At 47.5% G+C, this 16,293-nt stretch overlaps 1 protein-coding gene across 1 annotated transcript in view; it reads right to left on the bottom strand.

The window, feature by feature from the left end:
- The window catches only part of LOC104958174 (transcription factor COE1-like), a 50,290-nt gene that overhangs the window by 9,433 nt on the left and 24,564 nt on the right, over positions 1–16,293 (bottom strand). The window contains exons 7-11 of the mRNA XM_010785894.1: positions 15,915–15,996; positions 15,252–15,393; positions 12,872–13,002; positions 11,011–11,137; positions 4,670–4,794 (exon numbers count right to left, since the gene is read on the bottom strand). Coding sequence (XP_010784196.1) covers positions 4,670–4,794; positions 11,011–11,137; positions 12,872–13,002; positions 15,252–15,393; positions 15,915–15,996 — 607 coding nt within the window. The remainder of the gene's footprint in view (positions 1–4,669; positions 4,795–11,010; positions 11,138–12,871; positions 13,003–15,251; positions 15,394–15,914; positions 15,997–16,293) is intronic.

Genomic DNA, 16,293 nt, shown 5'->3' with positions numbered 1-16,293 from the left:
CTCACTTCCCACTCCCCCCCGCCCCCCCCCCCCACCCCCCCCCCCCCCTCTTTCCTCCTCCTCCCATCTCCACGACCTGCTACTCGAAACCACCCCCTCCCTATGGCTCCCCCTACAAACCGGCGTTTCTCATCCCCCCCACTCCCTATTAACCTCTCCAGTCGTGTCACCTCAGCAGACGACCTTTGTACCCTCTTCTCCTCCTCCCCCTTTGATGTCATTCACAGGTTCCTCGACGGAGGGAGAGGAGGACACAGTGACACACACCACACACACACACACACACACACACACACACACACACACACACAACACACACAAAACACACACACCACACACACACACACACACACACACACACACACACACACACAACACACACCCCCACTCAACCCTGTCACATGACGTCCCACTCCAATTTAACCGAGACTCCGAACTACAATTGTGGAATTCGTCCGGGAGTCTGTCATCCATTCCTCGACTAGTATTAGTGTTGGAAGACAAAGAGAGAGAGAGAGAGGCGAGAAGCAGAAGGAGAGGGAGGAACGTAGGGAGAGAGGAGGGAGGGAGTCTGTGGGTTATTATAGTGAAATATGAAGCGGTGTGGATTCTAGGCTTCATGAAATTTCCATGAGCATTGATCTGATCTGATGTGGGTGATTGCTAGGTGAATCCCTCCAGTCCAGGGCTGTTGCTCATCTATTCATTTATTTATGGCAGTTATGTTTTACTGGCTTTGATTTGCTCTTCTGGAGAGCGACAGCTAAGGATTATAAATATACCTGTATGGGAGAGTGTGCTTTGAATCCTGGAGTGTACTGGCACAACACTGCTCCGTCCAGGCAGGGTTTTTCTTTCTTCCAGTACTAATTCTTGTTGTGAAATTTTAAATATTTAGCATTGATATAAGAACATAAAACACAGAGATAATCCCCAAAGAGACGCAGCCACGTAGTTAGCGGTGCACGTTGTCCCCCACATACTCCTCCTCTGGTTTATGGTCCTTGAAAATGAGCGGAGACAATATCGCTTCCTCTCTCAATTACCAAAAGTGTCTCTTTATTTGTAATAGGGGGTATCGCTGTATGACTTAGGGTTTTTATGCTATTGTTCACTCGAGGCTCATTTGGCGCATTGTGGAGAGAACTGATAAAAAATTCATCATAAAAACAAAAGCCTCTGAGAGAACAATCCCCTCCTCAGACTGCACGCCTAATCCAGGGCAAATCCTCCTTAAGGCTTTGGAGAGATCAGAGAATAGGGAAGTAATGTCAAATATTTGTCCTCGGAAATAATTCATACTTTATTTGTTGCATGTGATCATCTCATTGTTTTGGCTTATTTTATCAGTGGACCAGCTGGCCTGTAATGCGTGTCATTCTTCAGAAGTTGAGCCTGCCTCTGGCATCTCTTCCACTTTCTCTCCCCCGCTCTGTTTTGTCTTTGCTTCTAGCTATTCACCTTTCCTTTCTCTCACTCTTATGGATTACTGAAGTGTTCCTCTGGGAGAGCTGTCCAAATGCGTCTGTGGTGCCAAAACAGAGCAACACCGATTCCCTCTGCTTTGCTCTCTTTTGGGTTTGTGTGTTTTGAGCGAGCGACTCAGGAGGAGCCATGGTGAAGTCACTAGAGGTCCAGCAGGACAGCTTGTACTCATAGCCTCTAGGGGCCTTTTTTCTGGGGGCCGCCTAGTCAGCCTGGCTGCTCAGATGTGAGGCGAGCAGGGCATCAGCCCCCAGGAAACGTCCAAGCTGCGACCCACAGGGGAAACAGACGGACGCCACATCACATACAGACAATCCTCACGCACAACGGCTCCTTTTCTTTCCCTTGACAGAAACAAATGTACGGGATAAAGCCACAAACTGTAAACAGAAGCAGCTTCGTGTAGGCCGTAGCCGAGAAAGTAGTCAAGACTGTTATCCATGTTGTACATTGACTCCCCAGGCAACCCACAAAGAGGCACAGGGGGGAGGAGGGTACAAGACAGGGAAAGAGAGTAAGTTAGGAATGAATTATGTGGAGAGAGCACTTATCCAACAATCCTCCTCTGAAGTGTTTGTACTATGAGCCTCAGATCTTCATTGTATTTATTCTAATGTTTAAATATTCATGGTAAACCTTCTCATATTCAATTACCGTAGCACGACCACAGCATGCCGAGAGAGTGATTTCTCCCTGCTGCCTGGATGATCTGACTGTGTTTGTGTGTGTGTGTGTCTGTGTTTGTGCGTGAGTGTATGCGACCGCTTCTATGTGTGTCTGTGTGTGTGTTTAGCTTGTTCCCCGGAGCGATCAAGCCTTTGTTATATTGGAACCAGTCTCTGTAATTGCTTATATTAGTCGCTGATCAACGCAAGACCACAGGACACACACACACACAAACACACACACTCTGCCTGATTCCTGACAGTCTTTTTATTAACCACCAAAGCCGGCGACAGAGAGAGATTCATTACATCACAGGCAAACAAAGACACACACCAGACTTAATAGAGAACACCCACATTTCCACCGCTTTTAGTTTAATGTTGAAGTGTGAAAAAACCCTGCTTAATTCAGTCGTTTCTACCGTAGGAGAGAATCGCTCCTCCTGCTGAAGCGCTCGCACGCTGCTGAGCAGAAGGTGTTTGTCATTATTAAGAATCAAACACTAAAAGTTGTATTTCTCTTCCCTCTGTCTCTCTTTCTGCAGCGCTGAACGAGCCCACCATAGACTACGGCTTCCAGAGGTTACAGAAGGTCATCCCCAGACACCCCGGAGACCAAGAGAGATTACCCAAGGTACACTGCTCCGCTCCTCTCGTGTGTCCGGTTGCCACGTGCTATTATCTTCATAGGGATTTGTCTTGGTAACACTGGTAACAGCGAGAGATATTGACAACTCCTAGAGTTTCACAGCATGTACGGACAGACGTGGCACAAGGGCAGCGTGACCTCACATACAGAGGAATAACTGTGTGCTGCGGACAGTAAGCTATACATGACACTGTGCGGTACACACACACATTACATTTTATCATACGGTCATTTTCTGCCCAAACAAACACTTTATACTGCGTAGTGAGTGCACAAGCAACTCTATTCATCCTTCTAGTATAAGGTCATTTAGACTGGCAAAGTGGGAGAGGGAAGGGGAAGGATGGAGGGAGGGAAAAGAGGGAGGAAAGGAGGTTGAGGGGGAGAGAGGAAGAGAGAGGCAGAAGCAGGTTAGGTGATCCATCATAGCTGTCCAGTCTTACCTCCTGCTGGGTCAGTGGATCGAAGTCAACCCCTGGTGGACTTTATTACTTCCAGCACACACACACACACATTACACAGAAATGCACACACGCATTTCTTTGTGGCTGTTCACACACACTCGGCGGAGGGAAGTCACCATGAGGCAGAGATGGAGAGCCCAGGTAGATGCAGAAGGAAGATAGAGAAATCACTTGTCCGCGCCACGTGTCATGTCTGGCGGATACGAGGCTTGTCCCGGCCAGTTTCTGGTCTTTGGCCTATCAACCCCCCGTATCTCTCTAAATATCTTTGTATCCATCCTTCTCTTCTCCTCTCCTCCTCTTCCTCCCTCGCTCCGTGGTGTCTCTTCTCTCTTATTAATGAACAGCGGTAGCTGGCAGGCCCGGTTTCGTTCATTTCAGCTCTATTGATTTGTGCCTTTATTGAGGTAATAACAGTTTGTTGACCGCACTTCTCTCAACTGTTGGCCTCAATCATCCAAGAGAGGGGCAAGACACTGGCAACTTCTCCAGATACAAGTGTCCACTCTCGATCACTTTGGCAGAAGCCTCTCTGTGGTTGTTCTGTTTGTAATGGAGACTTAATTGATTGGGGATATAACGTAGTCTGTTCTAGTGGCACCTTTTTTCCTAATGAACCAACACTGAGCCAAAGCCTGTTCTATATCGCTGTATATTGTGGTAATGATCCAGTGTCCAGCTGAAACGGCCCCATACTGTGCTGCGGCTAATAGTAAGAGTCAGACTGCAGGCTGTGGTGGAGCTGGGGGTCTGGGGCCGGCTAATGAGTGACCGCCCTGCCAGACGAGGCCAGGCTCTGCTCTGGATCAGGTTCCCCTTCCTGTTGACGTCTCTGTGGGCCTGACTTTACGGGAAGAGACCCTGCGCCCAGGAAATGGTCTCCCCTTACAGCATCAGGGCAAGGGAGGCAGCTCGGCGCTAACCACATTTATCTGTTTATCAGAAGGACTCTGGAGCGCTGCCTAATCGCGTTTAGCTACCGGACAGATCCCTTTGCTAACGAGAGACTGATAGGTACAGACAGGGCACAGGACCACGAGAGAGTGATTAATAGAAAGGATGGGAGAGGAGAAGAGAAAGATGTCTAGTGATGAAGGTGAGGAGGAGACAAACAGGAAGTCCCGAAGCTACGAGACTCATAGTGAAGAAAAGACAATTTAGATGAAGTGACTGAGGTTCCACATGTCCTCCCTGCCCACCGTTACACTCCCGCTGCGGATACATTTGTGTCCTAATACCTCACACTTCCCTCATTTCCACTGCTCCTCCCTCACTTTCTCCCCCTCCCCTCCCTCCCATCATCCATCCATCCATCCATCTAGCAATCCCTGGGAGGCACGGGGCGTCGAGGAAAAGCATAGAGAAGGAAGCGAGGAGCGGTGCATACATACTAAAGAACCACTTACCTTCCCAGGGCCTCTACATCTCTCAATCACGCCGAGCAGGCCTCCTCTACCAGTCTCCCCTCTCTTCCGTCCCTCCTCCCTTCCTCCCTCCCCCCTGCCTCCCTCTCTGCCTCCCCCAGATAGTGCTAGTAATGGGAGGTTAACACAGAGGCAGCGCTCCCATTATTGAGTGAATTTAGCACCTCGGACAGCGCTCTACAATCTTTATTGCTTTGCTGACCCTCTCGTCATGTCCTGGGCGTGCTCGACAGCCTCCACAATGTGCGGGGCTAAGAGACTGTGTGTGTGTGTGTGTGTGTGTGTGTGTGTGTGTGTGTGTGTGTGCGTGCGCCTGCCTCTGTCTTGTCAGATTTAGGGGAGTTGCTACACTGTGTATTTAAGTGTTTAGGACGGCTATGAAGGATTATGCCTGTCTACTGCTTTCTGCAACTGGCCCTAAGTCTGCAAAGACTCTGCCAATCCCCCTGCACAGACGCTTAGCCACATACACGCACACGCACACAACAACACTTCGCTATGAGCCAAGGTAATCGCGCTGCTGCTCGCGGCATCAGCAGGGAATCAATCTTTCTAAACAAATAAGCATGCACACACACACAGACAGACTTGCACAGACAAACACACACACACACATGCCGAACAACACATAGCTATCAGCTGCGCTAAACGAGCCTGTGTCTCTTTTATCAGCGCTCCTCTGCTTCCCGGCTCTTTCTAGTTTTCCACGCTGTCGTGGCCCGGGGGGACGAGTCGCTCAGAGGATCAGGGAATCTTCATTAGCTCTAATTACATCAAACCAGATGAGAGATTAGAGGCCAAGGCAGAGCCCGTCAAGGAAAACCACTTTCACTCACACACACACCCTGCTGACAGCTCGCTGGGTAAAGCACAGGAGAGGTTTGAGTATTAAAGGTGAAAAGTGGAAAGGGTGGGAGGGGAGACATACGGGGTACAGTTAGAGACACAGGGTATTACTCAACAGGGGAAGGGAAGAGGGGCGGCATGGCAGCACGGGAAGGAGAGTGAGAGTGAGAGAAATAGATTGCCCTCGTCTCTGCCCACGCCCCGTAGTGTGTCTTCATCAGAGTTCAGCGAAGCAGCGCAGACAGGACTCGGAGGAGGAGGACGCTGTTAGAGGGGATGAAAGAGGAAGGAGAATGAAAAGCAGAGGACAGCGTTTTAGTGACGGAGGTGCAGAATTTTAGGGGTTGAGTCAGCAATTGGAAGCACTCGAGCGTAGCTGAGTCACTGCTCTCAGAGGTCCCCATCAATGTGTGTTATGGGCCGCAGAAAGACACAGCAACGAAAAACTGACCAAATAACGCTCACCACATTAGCCGCTTTCACATCAAGTACTTTGCGGTACTTATTCCCTGGGAACTGTCCTAGTAGATCGCGTTCACACCGGAATAAGTCCCTGAGGGAGGATTAGGCAAATGAAGCCGCTGACGTCACTTCTTCTTCTGCTTTGGATTTACTGGCAGGCCGCAAACAACTTCACGGCATATACTGCCTCCCGGAGTCCCCCGGAGTTGGGGACTGGCTTCAGTAGAAGCTGATGGGTAGCGTCTTCCGAGTAAAGCGCCAGAAGCGCCAACACCTCCTCATCACTACACCGCTCCCATGTTTTGTGTTGCCATAAGTTAGTCTCTCTCCATTGGTGCTCTGGGCTTATGCTAATAATGCTAATGCGAGCAAATAAAATGGTGTTTTTTTTACGGGGCGTGGTTTGCAATTCGCCCAGCCAATCATAAATTGGAACCTTTTTCTTTCCAGGAAAGGGGTGAAAAGGTTCGTAAAAAAAAGTTCTAGTTCCAGATCTTTTTGGTGTGAACACAAAATCCCAGGAACTATCGGAACTATTCCTGGGAAAAGTACTCCGGTGTGANAGTCGGTGGGGGTGTTGTATATGTGTGTGTGTGTGTGTGTGTGTGTGTGTGTGTGGTGGGGGGGAGGAGCAGCTCTCATCTGTGTGAGGGTGAGGGGGGGAGAACCCCCCCTCACCCTCACACAGATGAGAGCTGCTCCTCCCCCCCACCACACACACACACACACACACACACACACACACATATACAACACCCCCACCGACTACTCACAATCCAGATCAATACCTTACAATCTAATTTTTATCCATTTTTCCATAAACCTAGAGATTGCGTTTATTTGCAGAATCCGACAAGCTAAATAAAGCATCGCTTGAACATGTCAGGGAGACTAATGCATGGCTGGAAATTCATACACAGAAAACAGATGAGTGGAGCTTTTTCCTCCTAAAGGAAGGGAGAGGCTAAGGGTAGAAGGAGAGGATGGAGGAGGAGGAGGAGGAGGAGGAGGAGGAGGGGAGACGCTAAGAGATTCTACAAATCAATGGAGGTGTGGATGCTACCACAACTTAAGCTCTAATTATCTGTTGAAAAAGTGCATGTCGACAGTTAACAATACTTGACAGCACTGTGAGAACGCAGAACCTGAACATCCGAGGGGAAAAAGTGTGCGCTTGAATTAAAATATAAGAAAACATAAGAAATCCTCCCCCCCGGTGAACGTCGCTCATTTCAGTGGGGTATAAAATAATTTTCGTTTCGAAATTCATTTACATCATCATCATGGACCAGATGCTCCTGTAATAAGAACGGAGCGCGCTAAAGAGGCAAGACAAGCCACATGGTGCAGAAAATTAATCTCAATCTCAAATAGAGGTGTGCATTTCCTCACTGTTCAGACTGTGTGCAGTAAACGTGGATGTGTGCTGCTATCTCAGCTGGCCCCGTCTCCAGCTGGAGACCGGCCGTTTTAATCAACGGCAGGCCTCCACCCAAGCTCAATAAAAGACAGCATTCACAAATAGGAGCAAGACAAGTAATTGACCAGCGCGCGGTTGCACCCCACTTTTATTGCCGGATGACTGCATGCTGCATTTGTGTGTTGGTGAATGTGCTTGTTCACGTGTGTGGGTGTATCTCATCTGAATGTAGAATATGTTTGTAAATCTGTGTTAACAACAGATTTTTCTACTGATTCTGCAAATTGCACCAACATCATTATGTCCACACAATCAGCATCGGCTATATTACCAATTTGAAGTGCTCTTCTTGGCATAGTAATCTTTCTCAGCTGTGTGTGACAAGCATATTTAATTACATATTGATTCAAAAAAACTTTACTGATCATGGGAATGTTTTCACCTGGGGCATTGTCTGTGTTTCCCCGCTGTGTCTGCAGTGTGTAGAGTGACAGACAACTGACAGCCCTTCTTCCACTCCTTAAAACTCATTTGGATCTCAGAGGCGGAGAGACTTCAGCAGCATCCCGCCTGGTTTAAATTCTGCTCTTGACTTTTGTCTTTCACCTCACTTTTCCTGCTCCTCCTCGCGCCGACTGACTGATGTTTCCTACACACCTAATCTGCACTCAGCGCTGAAAAACTACCCCTAATGTTTGTGCGTGTGTGCGGATGCGTGTCGGTGCGCACGGTGCCGGCCTTAATGTGAGCCAGCAGAGCCTTTTAATATCAGCCAACGCTGTAGCGGGAGCACTAAGCAGACAAGGCTGCATACTGAGGAGGGAGGGATTGCCTTTTGAACGACAAGGGTGATTCATCAACTCCCCCAATCTATGGCCGGTATCCCTGCGTCACACACACACAAACACACAAACACACACACACACACACACACACACACACACACACACACACACACACACACACACACACACACACACACACACACACACACAACACACACACACACACACACACACATCCCTACGGGCCCTGGTGGCACATATTATAACTCTATATAGCGTTGCGTAAAGAAAAGAGAGAGCACCTCTGATGAATGTCACTAAGACAGCAATCCAGTATGAGGTGATACACAACCAAACATGGAAAGGCATTTGTACAGGGGAGACTGGGGAGAAGGGGGGGTGGGCAATGACCTGATAATGAGAGATAGAAAGAGGGAGAAAGAGAGGGAGATTAGGGAGAGCTCTCAGCCCCAGAGGTGGGTAAGGCAGAGGGCAGGGAGAGGAACAGAAGGGGGATAAGGGGATACAAAGACAGAGGGAAGAGCAAGAAAAAAAACACATTCTTATATTCTTATCAGTGGAGAGCTTAATTGCCTTTGATGAGTCTAATTGGAGCTTTCTGAAGTCTAATGGCAGAGGAGTCCTCAGAGACGGCAGAGGACATATTACTGTAATAGCTTCTCTCCGAACCTCCTCTGCACCAAAAGTCCCTCGCTTGTCTCCTCCGTCCTGAACTGAGGCTGAAATGTTTCCATTCAGCGCCGGCCAGTTGTGGAGTATCAATGATCCGGCAGAGAGAGGAGGGTGGAGGGTGGAGGGTGGAGGGGAGGTAAACGTATAGATGTGTGTGTGTATGTTTGCAAAGTAGCGGTAGCAGCATTATTGGGTATGTGTTGACTTAATTAGGTCTGTGAGCAGCTCGCTTTCCTCTCCTCAGCTGAAGTTGATTAGCAATGCCAGCTGTCCCCAATGTAATTCGCCGAGCGCACGTGTGTGTGTGATCGTGCGTGCACATGTAATATACGAGTGTATGCACGTCCGCCAGTGTTGATGTGTGTGCGCGCTAGCTGCCAGCTGCCACGCGGTGCTGCCAATCCTCCATGATTAGTACCCACTGGCAACTGGGCTCAAACTGGTGCCAAACAGACCCAGGAGGGCAACATGGCCCATGGTAATCCTCCATCCCTCTCTCCCATCCTTCTCCTCTCCTCCCTTTCTCACCCACCTCTCTCCACACTCTCATCAATTGCATTTGTTATGCTCCAAATGCTCAGCTCATCCTCTCATTCCAGACACCAAATGTGAGCAGATTTTTTCCTGCTAGATGAACGCGAAATCCTAAAAAAAGGGGGAAGATAAAGGAGCAGTGGGAGAGATACAAATACCTGCTGAGGGTGCAGAGCGGGGTCTGAAGTGAAGTGTGTGAAGAGTAGAAGTGGGATCTATGCCTCGACACGGTTGACTGTGTCACCGTGAAGGTGCCAGCAGCTTGGCAAGCATGCAGCACGGTGTGTGTATCTGTGTGTGTGTGTGTGTGTTTGGCTTCCACTGGATGACCTCTTGCTACCCCTCACCTGTTGAGATTTTTCTATCCGTGGGAGCCAAAAGGCAGCGAGATAGAGAGCGCAGAGAGAGGGGGGATGAATTCATCCAAAGAAGCAAGTTTTGAATAAGTGAATGTGACAAGGGGAAAGAGAGGAGGGCTGGGAAGAGATAGGGCGTTTATGCATACGGTTCCCACATGTCTGGCACATTAAAAGGCTGTGCACACACATCTCCACACGCCGATGTACACACAGCTCTGCGAGTTTGGCAGAGAGAGGGCTGTTGGACAGCTCTGGCATGGCAAAGGCGGCCTACCCATCTGCCCTCTGTCTTAGTAATGCAGTTACTTGTCAACGTGCATGTGTGTGCTTGAAATACATTCACACGTACGTACATACAAACAAACACAGGCGGCCTTCCTCGCAGCCTTTCCTCGTAAGTACACAAACACAGAGTCATAATTATGACGCATTGGACATGGATTCTGTCCATGCCCAGTAATTAGGACACACACAAGATGCAGAGAAAATGCATGGCGATGTGACGCACACGCTCGCTCTCAATTGTGATTTTGTCAAATGTTGGCAATTCCAGCCGGGGGTTTACAGCCTAAGTCTATCAGTGGTTGAGATTACAGACAGATTTATGTGATTCACAACGTCCCCGGGGACCTGTGGCCTCGCATTGGTTAATCACCGCTTCGCATTCACTCTTTCTGCCGCTCTTTTCACCGCGTGGCTATAACTCTGCACCGATACACGCTCTGATGTAACACTCGGGGTTTGCGTGCCTCTGCGCTCGCTGTCAAAAATCACACTCTCCTCCTGGATCGCGCCTTCGACAGGGTTAAATCTCAATAATCCCTCTAATCAAAAGGTTAAACCTCCTCCTGACCTTCGCCTGCTTCATAAAAAGAGGGCAAACACTTTTCCTCCTCTGATCAGTAAAGGCTTTTGCAGTGAATTATTGAGTCGTGTTATTCAATTTTAAGTTGCTTAGCATGCACATTTTTCTCCAGAAACGGTGTGAAGAAATTGACGGCTCGTGAGCTGCACCAGGTTACTTTCAGCAGATATTGCAAATATGCAGTCAAAACAATAAAAAAGTTATTTATGTGATTATAGCTGTTATTTACATCTAAAAGGCAGGTGGAAATAAGAGCATCAAGGAGAAAATTGTTGTAAAAAAAACAGCAGTTTGGAAGTTTGGGCTACATTATCTCTGTTAATGAGTGTCATTAGTAAGTGTTAGTAAGTGCGTAGTACCTGTGTAGATGAAGCGTCCAGGTGTGCCTTTGCAGAACTGTTTGGATTTGTAGGACAGCGTGACCTCCACCACCCCGGGGATGTGTCTGGGTGGAGTTTGCACACGGATGGCATGGGGGGTGATCAGCTACGGAGAGGCAGAGAGGGCAGAAAGATTAATGCAATGAAATTTAATATCCAAACATGTGCTCGGGGGAGCGTTCTGGGCCTGCCTCAGACCTTTCCCTTTGCAGCTTTTGACTCTCTTTTCTTTGTATAATCAGCCTGAAAATGATGTGTTAGCGCTAAAGCCCTCAGGTGGCCTCGTAGCCTGAGGCAATGTCACTGTGAGGTTTCGGATGGTTATCAGTGCTGACATGGACTGTGTGAGAGGGGTTCAAAAGCAGTTATCTGTGTATGAATAAAACACACCTTCCTGTGCATACATCTATTACGCGGTATAAGTAAACATATAATATGCTCGTCTCTGCTGCCCCTGTCTCTGTGTCTGTCAGCTGAGGCTGTCGAGCTGCCGTTAAAGCGCTATTGTGTCGTAAACAGGCTCACTTAGTGCGGCTGATGTGCCCATGTATGTCTGTGTGTGTGTGTGTGTGTGTGTGTGTGTGTGTGTGTGTGTGTGTGTGTGTGTGTGTGTGTGTGTGTGTGTGTGTGTGTGTGTGTGTGTGTGTGTGTGTGTGTGTGTGTGTGTGTGTGTGTGTGTGTTTGTGTGTATGTCTGTGTGTTTGTGTGTATGTCTGTGTGTGTGCTGAAAGGTCTTTGAAGGAAAACGGTATTAAGACAAAACACAAATGAGACCTCACTGAGTGCTCGTTTTCTGCACGCTATAGTCAACTAGCACTCAAAGCTAGCAGCGCTCAAAAGCTATCAATGCCTGTGCCAGCAGCTATAGTGTATGTGCGTGTGTGTATGTGTGTGTTGTTATAACTATCCCTTTCATTGCTCACTTAGCTATGCTTTCATTCCACCATTGTCTGGCCCCATTCACCTCTCAGCGAGATAATATAGGAGCTTTTTATAGAATTATTCCTTTACTAAAGAGAAAGCTGTTTAGCTGCGCCGCTCGCTGACCTTCAATTTCACACATACACTACATTTACATTTTAGTCATGTGGCAGATGCTCCTTACAAAGAGATTCATACAGTACGGTGTGCACATATTCCAAGAAGGTAGATGCTAACATAATAAAAGACAGGAAGGGAGATGAGAAGGGATATGACTAAAATAATAACTGGTACAGAGAGAAATGAGAAAGCAGGCTGTTAGGACTGTTGAATATTTTTGATATGGGTTTACAGTAGAGAAGCAATTAGTGATCATTGCCATTATTAATTCAGTCATTTGACCTCAAATGGATGCAATTTACACGGATGTGAAACTCAGAAATGAGGAACATTTTCACATTTGAGAAGCTAAAGCCAACTACCGGTAATGTCATGTTATTTGAAATTACTTTAATATTCTGTTCATTAAGAATTCATTGATTAAGTCCTAGTTTACCACGGTTGTTCCCAACGTGGTCTCAATAATACCCCCTTGGGATACCAAGATACTGTAGGAGAAGATCATTAAAGTGTTAGGAAAGGATATCTTTTTGTTACACACTATACAGTATGTATACATCTTTGGACTTTTTTTCTTTTGTTTCTACCTATTATACCCATAAAAGGCATTCACATCAAACATAAAAGGTGTGCCTTCAACTTATGCCTGTGAGATGTGGGCTGCAAACAGGCCTATGTTTTAGGTTGGCCCCAAGCTAAAGAGATTGGGAACAGTTGGCTTTTGAAGTAGGAAAACCAATATTTGGTGGTCAGGATGCAAAAATATGAAACACACACCGATGACCAGATGGTGACTAACCTCGCTCCAGACCAGCATTGTTCCGAAGATGACCTGCAGCCCGTCGAAGAAGTTGTCCCCGATGATGATGACGGTAGCGCCCCCTGTGGTCCAGCCTTCACTGGGGCTGATGGCTTTGATGCTGGGGGTCGCTGCAAGAGTCACAGACAACATAGATTAGATGGTAACCGACCTAATGACAGCCCATAAAGGTCTTTGCTATTGCCATAATGTACGCTCGCCTCCTCTTCTCCATCTCTCTCTCACACACACATCACCTCTCTCCTCTCTCCCAGGGGTCAGGGTGTGAGCGAGGAATACTAATCAGAGTGATTATACGCACCCCGTTATTAAACATCACCCCTGCCCTGTGTGCAAGGGCTGCTGCGGTGCGCTTGTTTTATGACACGTGGCAAAGCGTGCGGGCGTGTAAATGTCAGGTGTGCTGAGTGTCTGATCAAAGGCCACGCGAGCGGGGAGCGGAGCAGAGCCAACAGTCGCTCTGCCCTGTGAATACGCCGCCTTCATTAACCAAACACTTCGCCCTCGCTCAGCTGTCTGTTTTTATATATCCGTGCGGCTACTGTATCTCAGCGCCTGTGGCCGCAGAGCACGTGACTGGACGGGGTCATTTCAGCTCTGGCTCGGATATTCGTAATGCATTTTGTAAGCTTTCAATGTTTTCTCTCAAAAACATATTATTTATCGGGTACATGGAATGACAACAATAAACCGCATTTCCAATAACTGGTATTCCATGTGCTTTTTGGCCTTATCTGTTGGTATTATGGACTTGGAGATTACTGGATGTGATTGAAGAAAAGAACAGCATTGGGAAAATACATGTTTATACAAGCTAAATCTCCTCTCCTTAACAGATATGCAGCTTGTCAGACATGCTGTAATTCTGTAAAGCGGCATAATCCACTTTAGACTAGGCTGACTTTTTCCCCCCTGCAGCCTAGCATTTGCTCTTTGCCCGACTCCCTGTTCTGTTGATCCCCCTCAACAAGCTGGAATGATATTTAGCCCCTCGATACGCCTGCAGAGATCAACGTTCACCAAGCAGCAATCTGTGGCCGTAATCATGGCCTAAGATGCCTCCTTTTCACAGCCGCTGATATTATGTGTGCTCCATGTGCATGTGTGTTTGTGTGTGTGTGGATTAACCAGATGGTGGAACGTGAATCCACGTGATAGGATTATACTTTGGGGTGTTCCTCGGTGCCATCTGTTCAACTTTATGCCCCGCTCATCTATTACCGCCTGAAATGGGCCCCCAAAGTTATGTATCCGAGCACACAACCTCGAAACACACTAGAGAAAGAAATAAAGCCTTTCTCCGGATCGTTTAATCTTTTCTTTATAGTATAATGCACTTTTACCCTTTCCTCTCATTGTTCCTACCTCTACCCCCTCTGTGTTTTTCTTTCACTCCTCTTGTTCCTACTTCACACAGCTGATGTCAGGAGAGTAAAAAGTCAGAGGAGGAAATTCTCAAACAAATCTCTCTGACACAGGGGACATCTGTTAGAATACTGTGAGTGCTCTCCTCTCTGTGTAAGATCCATGGCTCGCTGACGTCTCCAATATGTCTGTTAACTTTTCAAATCGTCTGTCATAGGGACAAGTGGTCCCCCTTTACCTCTGGAGAATGGTCATTAGAAAGACTTAAACATAACATTCAATCTTAATGCAATCTACTGTCGGCCATCATGTAAATCCCTTCTTAGTTTTTTGTCATTATCATCCCTGAGGTTGACTTTCCTCAAAGCAAAAAAAAAAAAATGTTTCTCTTATTCAATGTCTGGGAAATCGAAATGAGAAAATAACTGGATTAGGGACTTGGGAATCAGTGCGGGCTCCTAAATCATGTGCACATGTCATTATGAAGTATTAAAGGTTTGGGTCTGACTGTGCATGCGGGGGTGTGTATGTGTGTGCATGGGCTTTTTTGAAAACCTGAGGGATGGGGAGCGATGGAGGGCTGGAGGATAAAAGCAGGTCTCCGAGGAAATAAAGCCAGTGTTGGCTTTAAGCAGAACAGACCTCATAAGACACATAGTGCTTATGCGAGGCAGAGTAGAAGGCCCAGAGGCAGAGACCTGGGGGGAGCAAGCCACAAGGGAGAGACGAGAGACTCACTAGCTACCACTCTCTCTTAGCCCGAGCAAGAAACCCTACAAGGGAGGAAAGTGAGAATCCGGGAGGAAGCAGGAGAGAGATAAGAAAGCAGGTTTGAGAGGGATAGAGCGCAGACAGAAGAGGGGTTGAGTGCAGAGTCAGACGAGGGGGAAGGGGTGAGGGAGGGAGGGGAGTTGAACAAAAAGAGAGAGAAAGTAAGGAAGACAAAGAAAAGCTTGGTGAGAGGGCCTGGGTGTTTTGCTGCTGCTGTTAATACCGTGTTCCAGGTAGGACTGAGTCCCTTCCGAGGGGTCCAGTTTTCGGGCCCGGCGTCCGTGTTTGGAGTTGTTGTGCACAAACATGTTGTCGGACACGGCCAGGACGTGACCTTCCACGCTCACCGTAGTCGACACAACCACCTGGGAAATGAAAAGATTGAAGGAAATATTAAAACTACGTTAAACTCCTCAGTTTTGACACTGATTTAGCGAACATAGACACATAGACAGGAGACGTGTTCCTGGCCACTTGGTGAATGTAGTCCTTATACGTTTTTGGCTCTTTAGCTGTGAAATACTTCAATATGTTTGTCCACCAGCTTTGGCTGTTTAGTGCTGGTCAGGTAGCGTACAGTGAGCTTTTAAATGACTGTGAGAGCTTTAAGAGTAAAGCAAAATAATAAAGTTGCGTGCCAGTAAATACAAAAAACAGGATGGTGTTAATTTTTTATGAGAATTCTATTTGTCATATTGTAATGTTGCTGCTCTCTGGATTCCTCCCTCGGAAATCCAAGAGTGCATTTATGTGAGAGACCCTGCTAATGCTTGAGCTGGGAGGTTATGCTTTTGCCATGTTGGATTTTTTTCCAAAAAACATGTGAGAGACAGTGGTGTGTACCTGTGCATCACATACTGTATGCACATATGCAGTTGAGTCTCACCTGAAAACGCCTCATGTCCCGAGGGTTCCCTGCATTCTTCAGGCAGTTCTGGTTACACTTCAGGAAGAACTTGAGGAAGAACCTGCATATGTCAAGAAAAAGAGAGAAACAAATGTGTTAGTGAAAGAGAAGCTGTCTGTCACTGGAAGTACAGTATGAGCTACTTCAATAAAACACAAGGTACAAATAAAACTAATAAACCAGCAGTGGCAGACGCGGCTCATACACTGTCCCACCGTCATCCATCATTTGTTTATGACAAAGGGTGTTTGCAATGTAAAAACAGCTCGGGGATATTGAGTAAGATGCTACCTTGTATATCCATCTCCGTGCTGCTCGCCATAAACTCACCGGGGCAGACGCAGCCCCAGAACACCCC

This window comes from Notothenia coriiceps, unplaced genomic scaffold (assembly GCF_000735185.1).
Source record: "Notothenia coriiceps isolate Sejong01 unplaced genomic scaffold, NC01 NC01_scaffold00028425, whole genome shotgun sequence".
Classification (NCBI taxonomy): Eukaryota; Metazoa; Chordata; class Actinopteri; order Perciformes; family Nototheniidae; genus Notothenia; species Notothenia coriiceps.
The sequence above is the reverse complement of the archived record's forward strand: the minus strand, read 5'-3'. Positions and strand labels throughout refer to the sequence as shown.